Source organism: Ammospiza caudacuta, chromosome 25, assembly GCF_027887145.1.
Source record: "Ammospiza caudacuta isolate bAmmCau1 chromosome 25, bAmmCau1.pri, whole genome shotgun sequence".
Classification (NCBI taxonomy): Eukaryota; Metazoa; Chordata; class Aves; order Passeriformes; family Passerellidae; genus Ammospiza; species Ammospiza caudacuta.
Genome location: NC_080617.1, coordinates 2,123,969 through 2,140,138, shown reverse-complemented (window position 1 = coordinate 2,140,138; position 16,170 = coordinate 2,123,969). Strand labels below are relative to the sequence as shown.

General features: G+C 55.1%; 1 protein-coding gene across 1 annotated transcript in view; it reads left to right on the top strand.

Annotated features, from left to right (window-relative positions):
• Positions 1–13,123, top strand: part of NKAIN1 (sodium/potassium transporting ATPase interacting 1) — a 40,235-nt gene extending 27,112 nt beyond the window's left edge. The window contains exons 2-7 of the mRNA XM_058819808.1: positions 1,590–1,727; positions 2,289–2,369; positions 4,407–4,604; positions 7,108–7,168; positions 9,353–9,434; positions 12,937–13,123. Of these exons, the coding sequence (XP_058675791.1) occupies positions 1,590–1,727; positions 2,289–2,369; positions 4,407–4,604; positions 7,108–7,168; positions 9,353–9,434; positions 12,937–12,946 (570 nt within the window). The 3' untranslated portion in view covers positions 12,947–13,123. The remainder of the gene's footprint in view (positions 1–1,589; positions 1,728–2,288; positions 2,370–4,406; positions 4,605–7,107; positions 7,169–9,352; positions 9,435–12,936) is intronic.
• The last annotated feature ends 3,047 nt before the right edge of the window (positions 13,124–16,170 follow it).

The window sequence follows — 16,170 nt, the reverse complement described above, 5'->3', positions numbered from 1 at the left end:
GAACGTTCCAGCACTCCCACCTTGCCTTTGCTCACCCCTTCCTTGGAGCTAATCCTGTGATTAGGAGCAATGGAGCCATAAATAAGTGCTGGGATCAGGGCTGGATCCCCTCAGCTGCCTGCCAGCCCTGACGGGGGATTTACCCCCTGCAGCACAGCCCTGTTTGTGGATTGCACGGTGATCAGAGCCCCATGGATCCATGGAGGATGGGCTGGAAATCAAAATACAGGAGCTGGAAATCAAAATACAGGAGCTGGAGGTGTAAATCATCCTCTGGGATGGGTTTTCAGCACTGCCCAAGCTCTGAGTGATGGGAAAGTGAGGCACAGAGTGGGGTCACATCTCCTTGGGTTCCCCTTTGGAACTCAAGGAGATATGACCTAATAGAATAGAATAGAATACATATTAATACATTATTTTTATTATATTTTATTTTATTATATATTAATATAATAATAGATAATTTTATATATTGTATTAATATAATATATGTAAAATAATATTCCCAATTATTGATATTACCAATATTGGGGATGGGACATGCCTTGGCTTGTCTGGCCCTGCTGCTGAACCAAACAGCAGCACTGTGGTGTTTCACCCCACAGACACTTTGGGCTGCCTGGGTGTGTGGTGTTTCATCCCACAGACACTTTGGGCTGGCTGGGTGTGTGGTGTTTCACCCCACAGACACTTTGGGCTGCCTGGGTGTGTGGTGTTTCACTCACAGACACTTTGGGCTGCCTGGGTGTGTGGTGTTTCACCCCACAGACACTTTGGGCTGTGGGATGTGTGGTGTTTCACCCCACAGACACTTTGGGCTGGCTGGGTGTGTGGTGTTTCACCCCACAGACACTTTGGGCTGTGGGATGTGTGGTGTTTCACCCCACAGACACTTTGGGCTGGCTGGGTGCTGCAGCTGGGCCCGTGGGGACAAGTCCAGGCCTGCAGGAGCTCTAGTGGTGCTGGGATGGAGCTTCCCCCCATAACAGGGGCTGCTCCTCAGGTTTCCCTCTGGCAGAGAAGCTTTGAAGCGCTGGTGAAGGAAAGGAGTCGGTTCTGATGGAGGGTTTGGATGCAGAGCTTTATTCTGGCCCACAGGCCTCTGAATGCAGCACCAGCTCCAGCAGAACTCCCTGAGCCCGTGGGTGCTGCTCCTTTGAACCCCAGGAGAGGGGCAGGGAAGGGGCAGGGAGCCACCAAGCAGGGACAGGAGGGGAGGGACAAAGGGACAAAGGACACCTGGATGGCCCAGTGCCCCCAGGGGTAGAGGGCATCCTTTGGATCTGCCAATCACTCGACACCTTCTGGAATGCCAGGAGTGACAGACAGTGCTGGGAGGAGAAAGGAGAGGGGACTGACACACCTGGGAGGGAATCGTCAGGGGAGGGACCCGGGGTTCTGAGGTAAACCCTGAAATCACAGCACAACACCCAATAACCCCAGTCCTGCTGGCCAGCGCACCACACAGACATTCCAGCCAACCCCAACCCGTCATCCATGGAATTCCCAGCCATTCCCAGCTGCTCCTTGCCCTCAGCACCCCGGGGGTGCCCAGCCCTGATCCCTGTCCCCTCCCTGCTCTGTTGCAGGTCGCTGCTCTGGAGAGGCAGATCTTTGATTTCCTGGGATACCAGTGGGCCCCCATCCTGGCCAACTTCCTGCACATCATGGCCGTGATTTTGGGGATTTTTGGGACCATCCAGTACAGATCCAGATACCTCATGATGGTAGGTACCACCCTGGGGGTGCAGGAGTGTCAGCCCCAGGGGCTCAGCCCCAGATCCCTCCTGTATCCCTGGGATCACAGAAGCTGTGGCTGCTCCATCCCTGCCAGTGCCCAAGGCCAGGCTGGACAGGGCTTGGAGTAGGACAGAGGGATCTGGGAGGGGTCCCTGCCATGGCAGGGGTGGGAATTAGAGCCCTCACAAAAGAAATCCAATGAGTATTTGGAGTTTTATGGGTGGGGAAACTGAGGCACAGCTAGTGGATGCACATCTTTGGGAACAACTCAGGCAAGCACCTTCCCCACCTCATTAATTCTGCCCTGCAATTAACACTCAACTCAGCCTGGGATGATGCCTGGGGCCCCCAGGGGTTCTCCCCTGATTGATGAACTTTAAGGTCCCTCCCAGCCAAAAAGTGCTGTGATTTTGGGATTCCACCATCCCAACCCGGAGCCCCTGGACGGGCTGGGCAGGGCCGGGCTGGAGGGGGAGCAGCGGGAATGGAGGGGCGTGCAGTGGGGCTGGAGGGGGAGTGCCCGTGCCCTGACCCCTCTCGTCCCGCAGTACGCCGTGTGGTTGGTGCTGTGGGTCGGCTGGAACGCCTTCATCATCTGCTTCTACCTGGAGGTCGGGCGCTTGTCACAGGTAACGCCCCCACCTTCCTCCTCTTCCTCCCTGCATCCTCCTGCCCTCTTGCTGGCTCCCCCTTGCCCTCATCCTCCTCATCCTCCTCCCCTCCCTTCTCCCCCAAAAGTGCCCCCCCCCGAGGCCAGGGGTGCCCCAGCCCCACAGAAAAGCGATGCCGGGGGCACCTCCCCGGAGCACAAAATTCCTGTGGGATGGGATGGGATGGGATGGGATGGGATGGGATGGGATGGGATGGGATGGGATGGGATGGGATGGACAAACCGACCGCTCAGAGTGGAGAGAGCGGCCATTTCCGAACCCAAACCGAATTTCATTTATCTCCACTGAAGGGACAGAGAGGCGATCCCCGGGAACGGGATGAGCAGGGACAGGAAGCTCGGGGCAGGGTCTGGGGCAGGGATGGGGAGGGCAGAGGTAGGAGACCCCCCCTGCTGTAAATTCCCAATTTCCCCGGGATTTCTGGGGATCAGCATTCCCAGCTTTGGGACATCACCCTTTGGCCATGGGGTGAGGATGTGATGGGGCTGTGCCTCCACCACACCTGCGCTGTTCAAGCTTAATTTTTACACCACAAAGAGCAAAATCTCCCGCGGGGATGGGGCAGCCCCGGGTGCTCCGAGGGAACCTTTGAGGCCAGGCTCGGGGTCCCTGCGCGTCCCTGCCCGGCTCTGGGGACATCACGGGGGGCTGGGGACAGCCAGCTCCGCTCTCTCCGTGCTGCCCCAAGCAGAAGAAGCCTCTGGGGGTGTTCCATGGCTGGAACCTCTCCCCGAGCAGCTCCAGGTCATTTGAGGCTCTCCCGGAGCGCTGAGTGTGCAGCACGATGGGGAGAGGGGGAGGATTCGCTCCCACCGCGGGTTTTTGTGGAAATCCCGGTGCCCGTCACAGCTCCCCCTCGTCCCTGTGCCTCAGCCGCATCCTGCAGCTCCACAAACCCAAACCCACTCGCTCCCTATTGGGGTTTTTGCTGCCCCCAGAAGCAAAAATCGTTTAATCCCAGATTGGTGATTTCCTGCGGGGGATGCTCGGCCCCAGCACAGCCCGGGGGGGGGGCACAGAGGGGCTGGGGAGGCTCTCTGGGGGATGGGGGGTCCCCAGGGGTACCAAGGGGATTCTCATGGCGTGAGGGCTCAGCCAGAGATACCAGTGGGACCCTCATGGAGTGGGAAGGGGCAGCCAGGGGCTGGGGATTCTCCCCTTGCAGGGGGATGCAGCCTGCCCAAGGCCACTCCACAGCTGCTGGAGAGGACCCAGGCAGAGCCCCAAAGCTTGGGAGGGGCTGGCAAGGAGGGGACATGCTCCAGGGTGACCCTGCAAGGCTCCCTGGGAGTGGGATGAAGGCAGGGCAGCCCAAAAGCCCAGGGGAAGCAGCAGGGGCTGCCCTGCATCCCTGGAACACGCAGATGGGGTGCTGCCAATCACAAACACCCTCCCTGCACTCTGGTCCCGCTCTGTGGCACCCACCCTGTCACTGGGCACCCCTGCGTGCTGCCTGAGCCGATGCCCACGGTGCCAGCACGGGAGGGAGCCCCAAACCCGGGGCTGGGCTCAGGGGATGCCCTGCTCTGACCTCAGGGAGCATCCTTGCCTTGGAAAACCCATTTACTGTCCAGCCATCCTGCGAAGAGCTTTGGTCCACCAATATTATTATTATTATTATTATTATTATTATTATTATTATTATTATTATTATTATTATTATTTCTTCTTCTCTTTTCTTCTTCTTCTTTCTTCTCTTTTCTTCTCTTTTCTTCTTTCTTCTTCTTTCCTTTCTTCTTCTTCTTTCCTTTCTTCTTCTTCTTTCCTTTCTTCTTTCTTTCTTTTCTTCTTTCTTCTTTCTTTCTTTTCTTCTTTCTTCTTTCTTTCTTTTCTTCTCCTTTCTTCTTTCTTTCTTCTTTTCTTCTCCTTTCTTATTTCTTTCTTCTTTTCTTCTTTCTTTTCTTCTTCTTCTTTCTTTTCTTCTTCTTTTTTTCTTCTTCTTCTTTCTTTCTTCTTCTTCTTCTTCTCCACCTTCTCCTCCTCCTCCTCCTGCAGGACCGGGATTTCATCATGACCTTCAACACGTCCCTGCACCGCTCGTGGTGGATGGAGAACGGCCCTGGCTGTTTGGTGACGCCGGTGCTCAACTCCCCGCTGGCGCCCGAGGATCACCATGTCATCACGGTCAGCGGCTGCCTACTGGACTACCAGTACATCGAGGTGGTGAGCAGCGCCACACAGATCTTCCTGGCGGTAAGGGCGCCCTACTCTCCTCATCCCACACCGGGAACGGGACACAGGGCTTGCAAGGGTTGCAGGATGAAGAGAGAGGCGAGAATGTTGACTTCATGTTCAGAGGGCTTGATTTATTATTTTATTATATATATATTGCATTATAACTATACTAAAAAGAATAGAGAGAAAAGTTCTCAGAAGGCTAGCTAAGCTAAGAATAGAAAAGGAATGAATAACAAAGGGCTGTGTCTCAGCAGAGAGTGAGACTCAGCTCTGCCGTGAGTGGTCAGTAAATCCAAACATTCACCCAAGACCAATCACGGATTCACCTCTTGCATTCCACAGCAGCAGATAACCATTGTTTACATTTTGTTGCTGAGGCCACAGCTTCTCAGAAAGGAGAAAAATCCTAAAGAAAGGATTTTTATGAAAAGATGTTTGAGACAGGAATGGGACATGCAGGGTTGTAAGAATCTGTGTGTCTTGGGGCTGTTGTATGAGTCCAACCCCGCTAGCTCTGGACTCTGGCCCACACAGTCTGATATAGTAGTAGTCCTAGTAAAATCTATGTATTGTATAAGTGGCCTTGCCCCAATCCTAGTTCCTCTAAATGGGCTGCAGCTGTGATGTCCTTAACTGGGTGGCAGCTGTGGCTAATGAAGATAACTGGGAAAAAAGGGGTGGGTTGGCCAGTCAGGGAGAGCCTTGGAGGAGGCCTGATGAAGAAGCAGGAACAACACTGCTGTGAAGAGCTGCTTGTGAGAAAACCACCCAGAAGGTATGGGACTCTAGAAATATGATACCAACAAGCGGTGACCCCGATGTGACTGAAGATAGGACAGCCAAGAGCTGTGGAAGAGATTAGGCAGCCTGAGAGTTGCAGAAAATAAGACAGCCAAGAGCTGTGAGGCAGCCTGAGAGCTGTGGAGGTTAAGACAGCCAAGAGCTGTGAAGAAACAGGGCCTTTGATTCAAGGAGCTGTGGAGGTACATGGCCTTTGAGTCATGGTAGGTTATATGTGTTGTAATTGTATAATTGTTAAAAGAAAAGGGGGAAATATAGGTGGCCATTGAGTCTTAGTATGTATTGTATAGGTGGCCTTTGAGCCATAGTAAAACCTATGCATTGTATAAGTGGCCTATGAGTCTTGGTAAAATCTACGTATTGTATAAGTGGCCTTGCCCCAATCCTAGTTGTTCTAAATGGGCTGCAGCTGTGATGTCCTTAATTGGGCAGCAGCTCTGGCTAATGAAGATAACTGGGATAAAAGGGGGTGGGTTGGCCGGTCAGGGAGAGCCTTGGAGGAGCCCTGATGAAGAAGCAGGAGCAACACTGCTGTGAAGAGCTGTGTGTGAGAAAACCACTCAGAAGGTATGGGACTGTAGAAATCAGATAACAAAAATATGAATACAACAGTCTGACATGAGCAAAGTCAAAGACGAGAAGCGCTCTTCTCCACGTGGGGACAAGTGTTCTGTTTATTGTCCATTGGGAATGGACACTTCTGGCTCCTGTCACCACCCAGGTGTAACAAAAGGGTGTAACCGCCTTGCAGTGAGGTTTTATACCTCAGGATGGGGGCAGTGAAAGAGGACCCCAGCCAATGGGATACCACTGGGGAGGGGTAACCAGGGGCCAGACCACCATGGGGGTACAGCAGAGGGGTGCTTGAGGGACAGACCATGGGATGGGAGAGGGGAAATAATCTATGTGACATACCATACTCAGTACAAATTTCCCATCACCTAGTGCAAACAGCACCTAAATAAACTATTTAGTGCAATACAACATGGGGTGGAGGGGCTGGGGTGGGCAGAGGAGCTGTGGTGTCTCCATCATGCATTTCTGTCACCCTAAGAGGAGCAGACAGAGCCCTGCCACCACCTCAGGGGTGTGTCCCACCCCAAAACTTGTCATGTAGAGGGCTGGATGCTGCAGGGATGGAGGAATCACTCCCTGGGAATGAGCTGCTGGAATGTGCTGCCTGCCAGGAGGGAGGGTCCCCCCTCACAGGTGACTGTCACCTGCTGTGACAGGGAGGTGGCAATGGGACACACCGGGAGGCAGAGCTCCCTAAAATGGAGTTTTAAGGGGAATTGGGGTCCCCAAAGGTGCTCCCAGCACTGTATGGGGCTCAGCACCCTCTGTGGGGTGCCAGCTCCAGCCCCACCTTGTGCAGCTGAATCCACCCAATGCTGCTGCGCCCCAAACTGCCCTGGGATGGGCTCTGGCTGCTCTTAGCCCCCAGGTCACTGACAGGACTCCATGGTCACCTGCAGTGACCCCCAGTTCACTCCCAAGACCCCCAGTTCATTCCCAGGGCCCCTGGGTCACCCCCAGTGCCCCCCAGTTCACTCCCAGGACCCCCAGTTCATGCCCATGGTGACTCCCAGTGCCCCCAATTCACTCCCAGTGCCCCCCAGGTCACTCCCAGGCCCCCAGCCATGCCCCCACTGGCACTGTGCCCATTGTGCTGCCCATGCCCCCATAACCAGCCTCTCCCTGCCCTGTTTCTCCCCAGCTCTTCGGCTTCGTCTACGCCTGCTACGTCAGCAAAGTGTTCCTGGAGGAGGAGGACAGCTGTGAGTGCCTTGGCTGGGGTGACAGGGGGACAATGTCCTTGCTGGTGCCACCCTGAGCGGGATGGCAGCTCCCAGCGGGGTCTGGGGAAACAATGCCCTGGTCCCAGCAGCTGAGGAAATCCCTTTAGTTGGGTTTTTGCCCTGTTTTCCCATCCCTGGTGAGGCAGAGCTGCTGGGGTGTGATGGGGCCGCTGTCACCTCCCTCCTCCCTTGGCAGCCACAGGGTCTTGGGGACACTGTGTCCCCTGGGCTGTGTCCCCGCTCCCAGGATTTCACCCCAAACCAGGAGAAAACAGCATTTTAGGCAAAGTGAAGGCTGACTTTATCCAGTCTGTGCTGCTCCCCCTGATCCCACGCCAATCCTTGCAAACCCCCCTCGGGGAGTACTCCAGCCCCTGAACCAGGTGGTCGAGGCTGAGGCTGTCCAAGGGCATTAAAAGCTCATCTGCCGTTAATTAATTCCCACCAGCTGGCAGATCCCTGCAGGGCTGGGCCACAACCACAGGGATGTTCTCCTTCCCTGGGCTCAGCACTGGGCTCAGACCAGGATCAGCACCAGGATCAGCACTGGGATCAGAGCCAGGCTTAGACTGGGATCAGCACTGGGCTCAGCACTGGGATAAGACCAGGCTCAGCACCAGGCTCAGTACTGGGATGAGACCAGGCTCAGCCCCGGGATAAGATCAGGCTCAGCACTGGGATAAGACCAGGATCAGACCAGGCTCAGCACTGGGGTCAGACCAGGATCAGACCAGGCTCAGCACTGGGATCAGACCAGGCTCAGCACTGGGATCAGACCAGGATCAGACCAGGCTCAGCACTGGGGTCAGACCAGGATCAGACCAGGCTCAGCACTGGGGTCAGACCAGGATCAGACCAGGCTCAGCACTGGGATCAGACCAGGCTCAGCACTGGGATCAGACCAGGCTCAGACCAGGCTCAGCACTGGGATCAGACCAGGCTCAACATGGGGCTTAGACTGGGCTCAGCACAAGGCTCAGACCAGGCTCAGCACCGGGGTCAGCACCAGGCTCAGACCAGGATCAGACTGAGCTCAGCACCAGGATCAGCCCCGGGATCAGACCGGGCTCAGCACCCCCCCATGCCCACAGGTGGTCCCAGCCCAGCCTGGGGTGCAGCATCCCGGTGTTTCCCCTCCTTTCCCATGGAAATAAAACATCTCCATGAGGAATTGGCCTCTGCCTGAGGGAACAGCTCCTTTCCAAAGGGTTTATCCAGCGCTGGCGGCTCTGGAGCACGTTTGCACTCCCACAAACTCTGCATCCAACACAATTTTAATATTAATGCTGCTTCAGCCCAGGATGCAAATGCATTTTTTTAATGGAATATCTTATTAGATTTGAAATGGATGGATGGTGTTAAAATTAAGAGCTGCTGGAATATTGAGTCAGGAAGGGAAATATCCTGGGAGAGGGGGGCTCTGCCCTGGAGCTCTCAGCTCTTGGACACCCATGGATAAACCACCCCAGTGTGGGATTTAAGAACTTGGGTGCTGCTGGGGATACTGGAAAGGTTGGAATTCCCAGCCTGGCTGCACCTGGAGTCCATTCCTGTGCTGGCTGTGCTGGGGAGAGGGGTCAGGTCTGGGGAAACACGGTGACACCCAGTGATCCCTTCTGATCTTATCCAGTTTGCGATTCTGATTTATTCCCTCGGGAATGCAGCACTGGGATTCCCTGGGATGCTGGGGTGGGTCAGGATCACCGAATCTTGGGATGGTTTGTGTGGGAAGGGACCTGAAACCTCAGCCAGTGCCACCCTTGCTATGGCAGGGACACCTCCCACTGTGCCAGGAGCTCCAGCCTGGCCTTGGGCACTGCCAGGGCTCCAGGGGCAGCCACAGCTGCTCTGGCAATTCCAGCCCAGCCCCTGCCCACCCTGCCAGGGAACAATTCCCAATTGCCAAGATCCCATCCAGCCCTGCCCTCTGGCACTGGCAGCCATTCCCTGCCTCCTGTCCCTCCATCCTTGTCCCCAGTCCCTCTGCAGCTCTCCTGGAGCCCCTTCAGGCCCTGCAGGGGCTCTGAGGGTTTCCCAATTTCCCACTGAGCAGTAGCATTTCCCTGGGGTGTCACATTTTGACGGGATGCAGCTGCAGCCTGGGATGTTCCCATCCCACCGGGACCTCCCGGCTCACCCTGTTTCTCTCCCGGCTCTCCCCAGTTGATTTCATCGGTGGCTTTGACTCCTACGGCTACCAGGCACCCCAGAAGACGTCGCACCTGCAGCTACAGCCGCTCTACACGTGAGTGCCGGGGTGCTCAGGGGTGCGGGACCCTCGGTGTGCCCAGACTTGGGGCTGTGCATCCTCCCTGCAAGTGCCCAGGCTCCACCCGGGCAGGGCCGGGTGCTCTGGGGAGGATCCGCTTGTGGTACATGTTCGCTGGGTTTGGTTTTATTCGCTGGGTTTTGCTCACCGGGTTGTGTTCGCTGGGTTTTCTTTGCTGGGTTTGGGTTTGGTCGCTGGGTTTTGGTCGCTGGGTTTGTGTTCACAGGGTTTTGTTTGCTGGGTTTGGGTTTGCTCGCTGGGTTTGGTTTTGCTTGCTGGGTTTGGTTTTGCTCCCTGGGTTTTGCTCGCTGGGTTCTGTTTGCTGGATTTTGCTCATTGGGTTCTGTTTGCTGGATTTTGCCTGCTGGGCTGGCTGGGTTTTGCTCGCTGGGTTTTGTTTTGCTCGCTGGGTTTCCTTCTCTGGGTTTGGTTTTGCTCACTGGGTTTGGTTCACTGGGTTTTGCTCGCTGGGTTTGGTTTTGCTCGCTGGGTTCTGCTCACTGAGCTCCCCCGCCATGCCCAGGGACCATCCCTCCCTCCCTCCCTCCCTCCCTCCCTCCCTCCCCTGTTAAGCGCTGCCGACTCCTCCTCGCTCTCCGTTCCCCGCTAAGCCGAGCTCGATAAACGCCCCAGCGAGATAAGGCTCGCAAATCTAAAGGGATTAACCTCGAGCAGGCTCTGCCCGCTGCCAAAAATTAATTATGTTTTAAGCCTTGTATGCAAATTGAAGGGCAGGCGATGCCACTGGGGAGGCAGAGAGGGGCTGGGGGGGGACAAATCCATCTGTGACACTGCTGGGCCCTGCCTGGGGACACTGCTGGGGTGGGGGGAGCACCCATGGGTGCTGTGCCCCCTTCACGGGGCTGGGAGCCCCCCAGGTGTGGGTGGGACACGGATGGGGACATCGATGGTGGCATTGGCACCTCCTGGCACATCCTGGGGCTTACTGGGGTGTCCTCCCTCACCTTGGGGGTCCCAGGAGTGTTGTCCCATGGATGGGACACGTCCCCTGTGTCCCTTCAGCCCTGCCTGGGTGGGACTGGGCAAAGCCACCATGGGCAGAGGGACAGGAGAGCCCACCCTGACCCCCATGTCACCCCCAGGGCACAGGGGAGCCCACCCTGACCCCCATGTCACCCCCAGGGCACAGAGGACTCTGTCCTGTCCCCATGTCACCCCCAGGGCACAGAGGACTCTGTCCTGTCCCCATGTCACCCCCAGGGCACAGAGGACTCTGTCCTGTCCCCATGTCATGCCCAGGGCACAGGGGACTCTGTCCTGTCCCCATGTCACCCCCAGGGGCACAGGGGACTCTGTCCTGTCCCCATGTCATCCCCCAGGGCACAGGGGGTGCCAGGGGGTGCTGCAGGCCCAGCACACCCCGATGGCCGCGTGGTCAGGGCTGACAGCTGCAGGATTTGGGGAAATCAGCTCAAAATTGGGTTTGAAGTGCTGGGGACAGCAGCTTTGGACACAGGGGACAGAGAAGGTGCTGGCACAGAAGGCTGGGGCTGTGTCACCAGGCTGGGGCTGTGTCACCAGGTGGGGGCACCTCAGTTCCTGGGGGTCCCTGTCCCTGTCCTGGGGGTTGTTCCCTCCCTGTGCCCTCTGTCCCTCCCAGTGTCCCCCTGGCACTGCTCCAGCTGCCAGGGACCTGGCTGGGGCGTTGGGTGACACCAGGACACTGCCACCACCCTGTCCCCAGCAGCTCGTTAATGACCCACTGATTAATTAATTAATGCAGTCGTCATTTCCGTGTCCCCTCCATCCCCCTGTCAGCAGGGGCAGCTCAGGGACTCGGGGGTGCCCCTGTCCCCAAAGGAGGGGACAGGGAGGGGACATTGGGGTCCCACTGCTCCTCTCACCAGCCAGGGGACAAACAAGGGCTGGCCTGGCTCTGTGGGGCAGGTCACTCATGTCCCCAGGGTCATTCATGTCCCCAGGGCCAGCCGGGCTGCAGCAATTACAGCTCATTCTGCAGCTTCTAATTAGCTGTGATTGAATTAACGGACATGTGGGGAGGTCCAGGAATAATTACATCATCATCATCATCATCATCATCATCATCATCATCATCATCATCATCATTATTATTATTATTATTCTCAATAATCAATAGTCAATATTAATTATCATTATTTTATGTTATATATATTAAATATATATTTATTTGTTGGTTTTATTTTTATTTTTATTATGGGGGGTTTTATTATGGGGGTTTTTGTTGGTTTTATTTTTATTTTTATTCTATTGCTGTTGTTAACAATAAGGAAAACCTGTGCTATAACAACGGTTTAATAATTGAAATTGAGCAAAATATAATAACAAGAATAACAGCAGTAGTAATAGTGGTAATAGTTGTAGTAGCAAGTGTATTATTATTATTAATAAAAATAAAAATAGATACGACAATAATAGGGAGAACTTGTGGGGTAACAACAGTTTAATAATTGAAGTTAAGAAAAAGATAACAAGAATAATAGTAGGAGGAAGAGCTGTATTATTATTATTATTAAGAAGAAAAATATCAACAATAACAGGGAAAACCTGTGTGGTTATAACAGTTTAATAACTGAAATTAAAGAATATATAATAACAGGAATAATAGTAATAGTAGCAGTCATAATAGTTGTAGGAGGAGCTGTATTATTATCAATAAAGACCAAAATAGCAACAACAATAACAGGGAGAACCTGTGCAGCAACAACAGTTTAATAACTGAAATTAAGCAAAAGATAACAATAATAATAATAATACTAGCAATAGTAGTAGTAGCAACTGTATTATTAGTAGTATTAATAATAACAACAATAAAATTATTAATGATAACAACAATTGCAATGCTGATTGTAACAACAATAATAAAAATAAAATCCAAAATCAAAAATAAAAATAAAATTTAAAAAAAAATGAAATCATAATAGACACACCAAGAAGAGAGAGTAATGAACCCCAGGAACAACAATAAAATTATTAATAATAACAAGGATAACAATGTTGATTATAATAACAACAATAATAAAAATAAAACCCAAAATAAAAATTAAAATACAAAAAATAAATTAAAAATTATAATAGACACACCACGAAGAGAGAGGGATGAACCCCAGGAGCACAGTGTCCCCATGTGAGGGGACACCTGCCCTGCTCCCCAGCCACTCTGTGACATTTTTACGGGTGCAAGAGAGCAGTGACCCCATGAGAGGTCCCTGTCCCCTTCTGGCCGCGGCTCTTTGTCCCATGGGGACACACCAGGGGTCTCTCCCAACCCTTTTTGTCCCCTCTTTGTCCCTTTGTGCCTCTTTGTCCCCAGCTGGGGACACTCCATGGGTTCTCTCCCAGCCCCTGCTGTCCCCTCTTTGTCCCCACATGGGGACACTCCATGGGTTCTCTCCCAACCCCTGCTGTCCCCTCTTTGTCCCCAGCTGGGGACACTCCATGGGTTCTCTCCCAGCCCCTGCTGTCCCCTCTTTTCCAGTTCGGGATAACCGGAGCCAGCGGCGCCAGGACCCCGCGGTGCCACCACCCTCTGATGCCACCACCCCGGGCACGACGGGGCCACGACGGCGATCACCCGGGACACGGCGGGGGCTGTGCCACCCCCTGGGCACCCCCTGCCCGCCGTGGGGACGCGGGGACAGTGCGGAGGTGGCAGCGCTCACGGACACCGCTGGATGTGTTTGTCCCAGCCTGGCTTTTCCTTGGAGCAGCAGAGTTTGGGACAAGGACAGGGACAGCACCGTCCTGGGGACAGGCAGGGTTGGGACAATGTCCTGCCACTCCGGATCTGGCTCAGACTGGCTCCGAGCACGGGATTTGTGCTCCAGCAGGAATTCTCCCACCGGGATGAAGCAGCAGCGCCAGGACTCGCCCTGGGACGCTCCGAGCAGTCGGATCCGGCCCCTGATTTGGGGACACAGGGGACACACGGGACCCTGAACCCCCTGCACCCCTCCCTGCCACGTTTTGGGGCCTTGCTCCGAGCTGGGAGCCCCGAGGCTGCTGTGGCCCCTCCCCGGCCCTTGGAACGATCTGATGAATGTTTTGGGTTTTGCTTTGGGATTTTTTTTTCTTCCAATCATTTCTTTGGGTTTTTATTTAATTTAAAGTGCCTGAGTAGACTCTGGCTGAGCAGCCCCACCCCCTCCAAGGCTGACACCGTGCCTTCAGCAGGGCTGGGACACCCAGGGCCCCCCAAACCTCACCCAGGGCTGGGGGTCCCACCCTGGTCCCTTCATCCGTAGGGGGCTCGGTGCCAAATTCATCCATCAGCGGCAGTGGCACAGGGACACCGGCACTGGGGGAGGATTTTGGGGGGTGTGAGGTGGGCTGGGCAGGGATTGCTTTGCAGGAGGAAGATCAGCTGGGAAGGAAAAGCCTTGAAAGAACTGGAAGGAAAAAAAGGAGTTTCCTGGAGTGGCCCAGCTCCCCAGAAGCTCCTCGCTCTCCTTTCCGTGGGATGAGGCTCCTCCAGGATCCTGGATCTGCTCCCAAGCCCACCCTGCCCCCCTGGGAGGGAGCTGGGGAATTTGGGTGGATGTCACCTCCCAGCTGTTTCTCCTCCAGTGCCAGGGCAGTTTTGTACACCCTGGAATGGTTTTTGGCCCTTCCCAAGAGGGAGCCCTGGAAACGCCAGGGCCCAGAGCTGGGATGGGCTGAGCCACCTCCAGCCAAGCTGTGAACTCTACAGGCAATAATTTTCCACCCTTTGCCCCTCTTTTTTCCCTGGAAAATCGTGTTTTTTTCAGGCAGTGATCCCCCTCATCCCCCAGAACACATCCCCATCCCCAAGCCCTGGGGCCAGCAGCATCTCTGGGGTTTATTTTCCTCTCCAGGACTGAGGATGCTGCACTGACCTGCTCTGGGATGGGGTGGGATGGGATGGACAGACAGACACTCCCCATGTCCCAACCCTTCCCAAAGCCAGCAGGAAGAGCTCACTGCATTAAAGCTCTTGGGAAGAGCCTCCCTCCCTGCCCTGGGCTCCACAGGGGCCGGGCACGGCGCTCCAGGACCTTGGGTGTTTCTGTTCCGTTGGCTTGGTTTTCTATGAGCCCGTCTTTGTAACGTGAATCGAGGATTTCTTTTCTATTCTGTAATTATAAAAGTCAAAGGAAAGTTTCAGCTGGTGCTGTTCTGCTTCGGGGTACTTCCCTTCCCCGGGCAGTTCAGGTGATTAAGGTGGGGGTGGGTTTTAATTTTTTTTTTTAATTCTTTTCTCTTTTTCCCTTCCCTAACACTGCCACCTCCCTCCTCAGGGCTCTGAATGCCCCACATTTCCCCATCTTATATCATGGGATGGTTTGGGTTGAGAAGAGAGCTTAAACTCCACCCAGTGCCACCCCTGCCATGGCAGGGACACCTGCCACTGTGCCAGGTGCTGCCAGCCCCAATGCCCAGCCTGGCCTTGGGCACTGCCAGGGCTCCAGGGGCAGCCACAGCTGCTCTGGCAATTCCAGCCCAGCCCCTGCCCACCCTGCCAGGGAACAATTCCCAATTGCCAAGATCCCGTCCAGCCCTGCCCTCTGGCACTGGCAGCCATTCCCTGCCTCCTGTCCCTCCATCCTTGTCCCCAGTCCCTCTGCAGCTCTCCTGGAGCCCCTTCAGGCCCTGCAAGGGCTCTGAGCTCTCCCTGGAGCCTTCTCCTCTGCAGGGCAGCACCCCCAGCTCTCCCAGCCTGGCTCCAGAGGGGCTCCAGCCCTGCAGCATCTCTGTAGGCTCCTTGATTTTGGAGGCTTCAGGGCTGGGGCAGCTCTTCAGGTCGGTTCATTCCATGGCCAAAGCACTCCAGCATCCCACGGACCCCCAGCCGGGGCTTTCATCCCTCTGAGCTCCTCCCCAGCCAGGTGGGAGGGTTGAATCCTTCTCCTGCCCTACCACGGATCTGCCTCTTCCCCAGCAACTTCCCATCCCATCCCATCCCATCCCGGCCCAGCCCAGCCCGGCCCAGCACGGCCCATCCAGGCTCCGCAGCCGGGCCATCCTCCAGAGGTGGCGGAGCTGCGGCTTCGCCCTCCTGGGAAGGGCGGGAGAGCATCAAACTGGCGGTTGGGATAGGCTCCTTAACGTGGTTTTCCATTAAAACTTTAATTTTGGGACACAAGTCCGAGTTTATAACCACAGGTTTGGTTTTACAGCCAGAATGGTCTTTTGAGGGCAGCAGGTAGAATTCTCGGGGCAAAAGCTGTCCCAAATGTCACCGTGTGATGTCCCCACCCTGCCCTCGGCAAAGCCTATAGCCGGGACAAAGGTGCAGCATCCCAAAAAACCATGGGGACACCCCAGATTTAAAATCCAGTGAGTGTGGGCATTGTATTTATACAGACACGGGGGAGTCTGGGGGGGTCCCTCTGAACCCCTCCCACCCTGGCCCCAGCCGGTCCCTCTGCACAGCCCGGGTCCCATTCTCATAGCCCCTGTCCCCTTCCCTACAGCCCCTGTCCCATTCCCACAGCTCCTGTCTCCTCACCAAAGCCCTGTTCACTCCCAAAACCCCTGTCCCCCATCCAGCCCCTGTCCCGTTCCCACAGTCCCTGTCCCGTCCCCAAACTCCTGTCTCCTCCCCCAACTCCTGTCTCCTCTCCCCAGCCTCTGTCCCCTCCCAGCCCTGTCCCCTTCTTACAGTCCCTGTCTCCTCCTCAGCCCTGTCCCCTCTCCATAGCCCCTGTCCCATTCCCACAGCTCCTGTCCCCTCTCTCGAAACCCTCGCCCC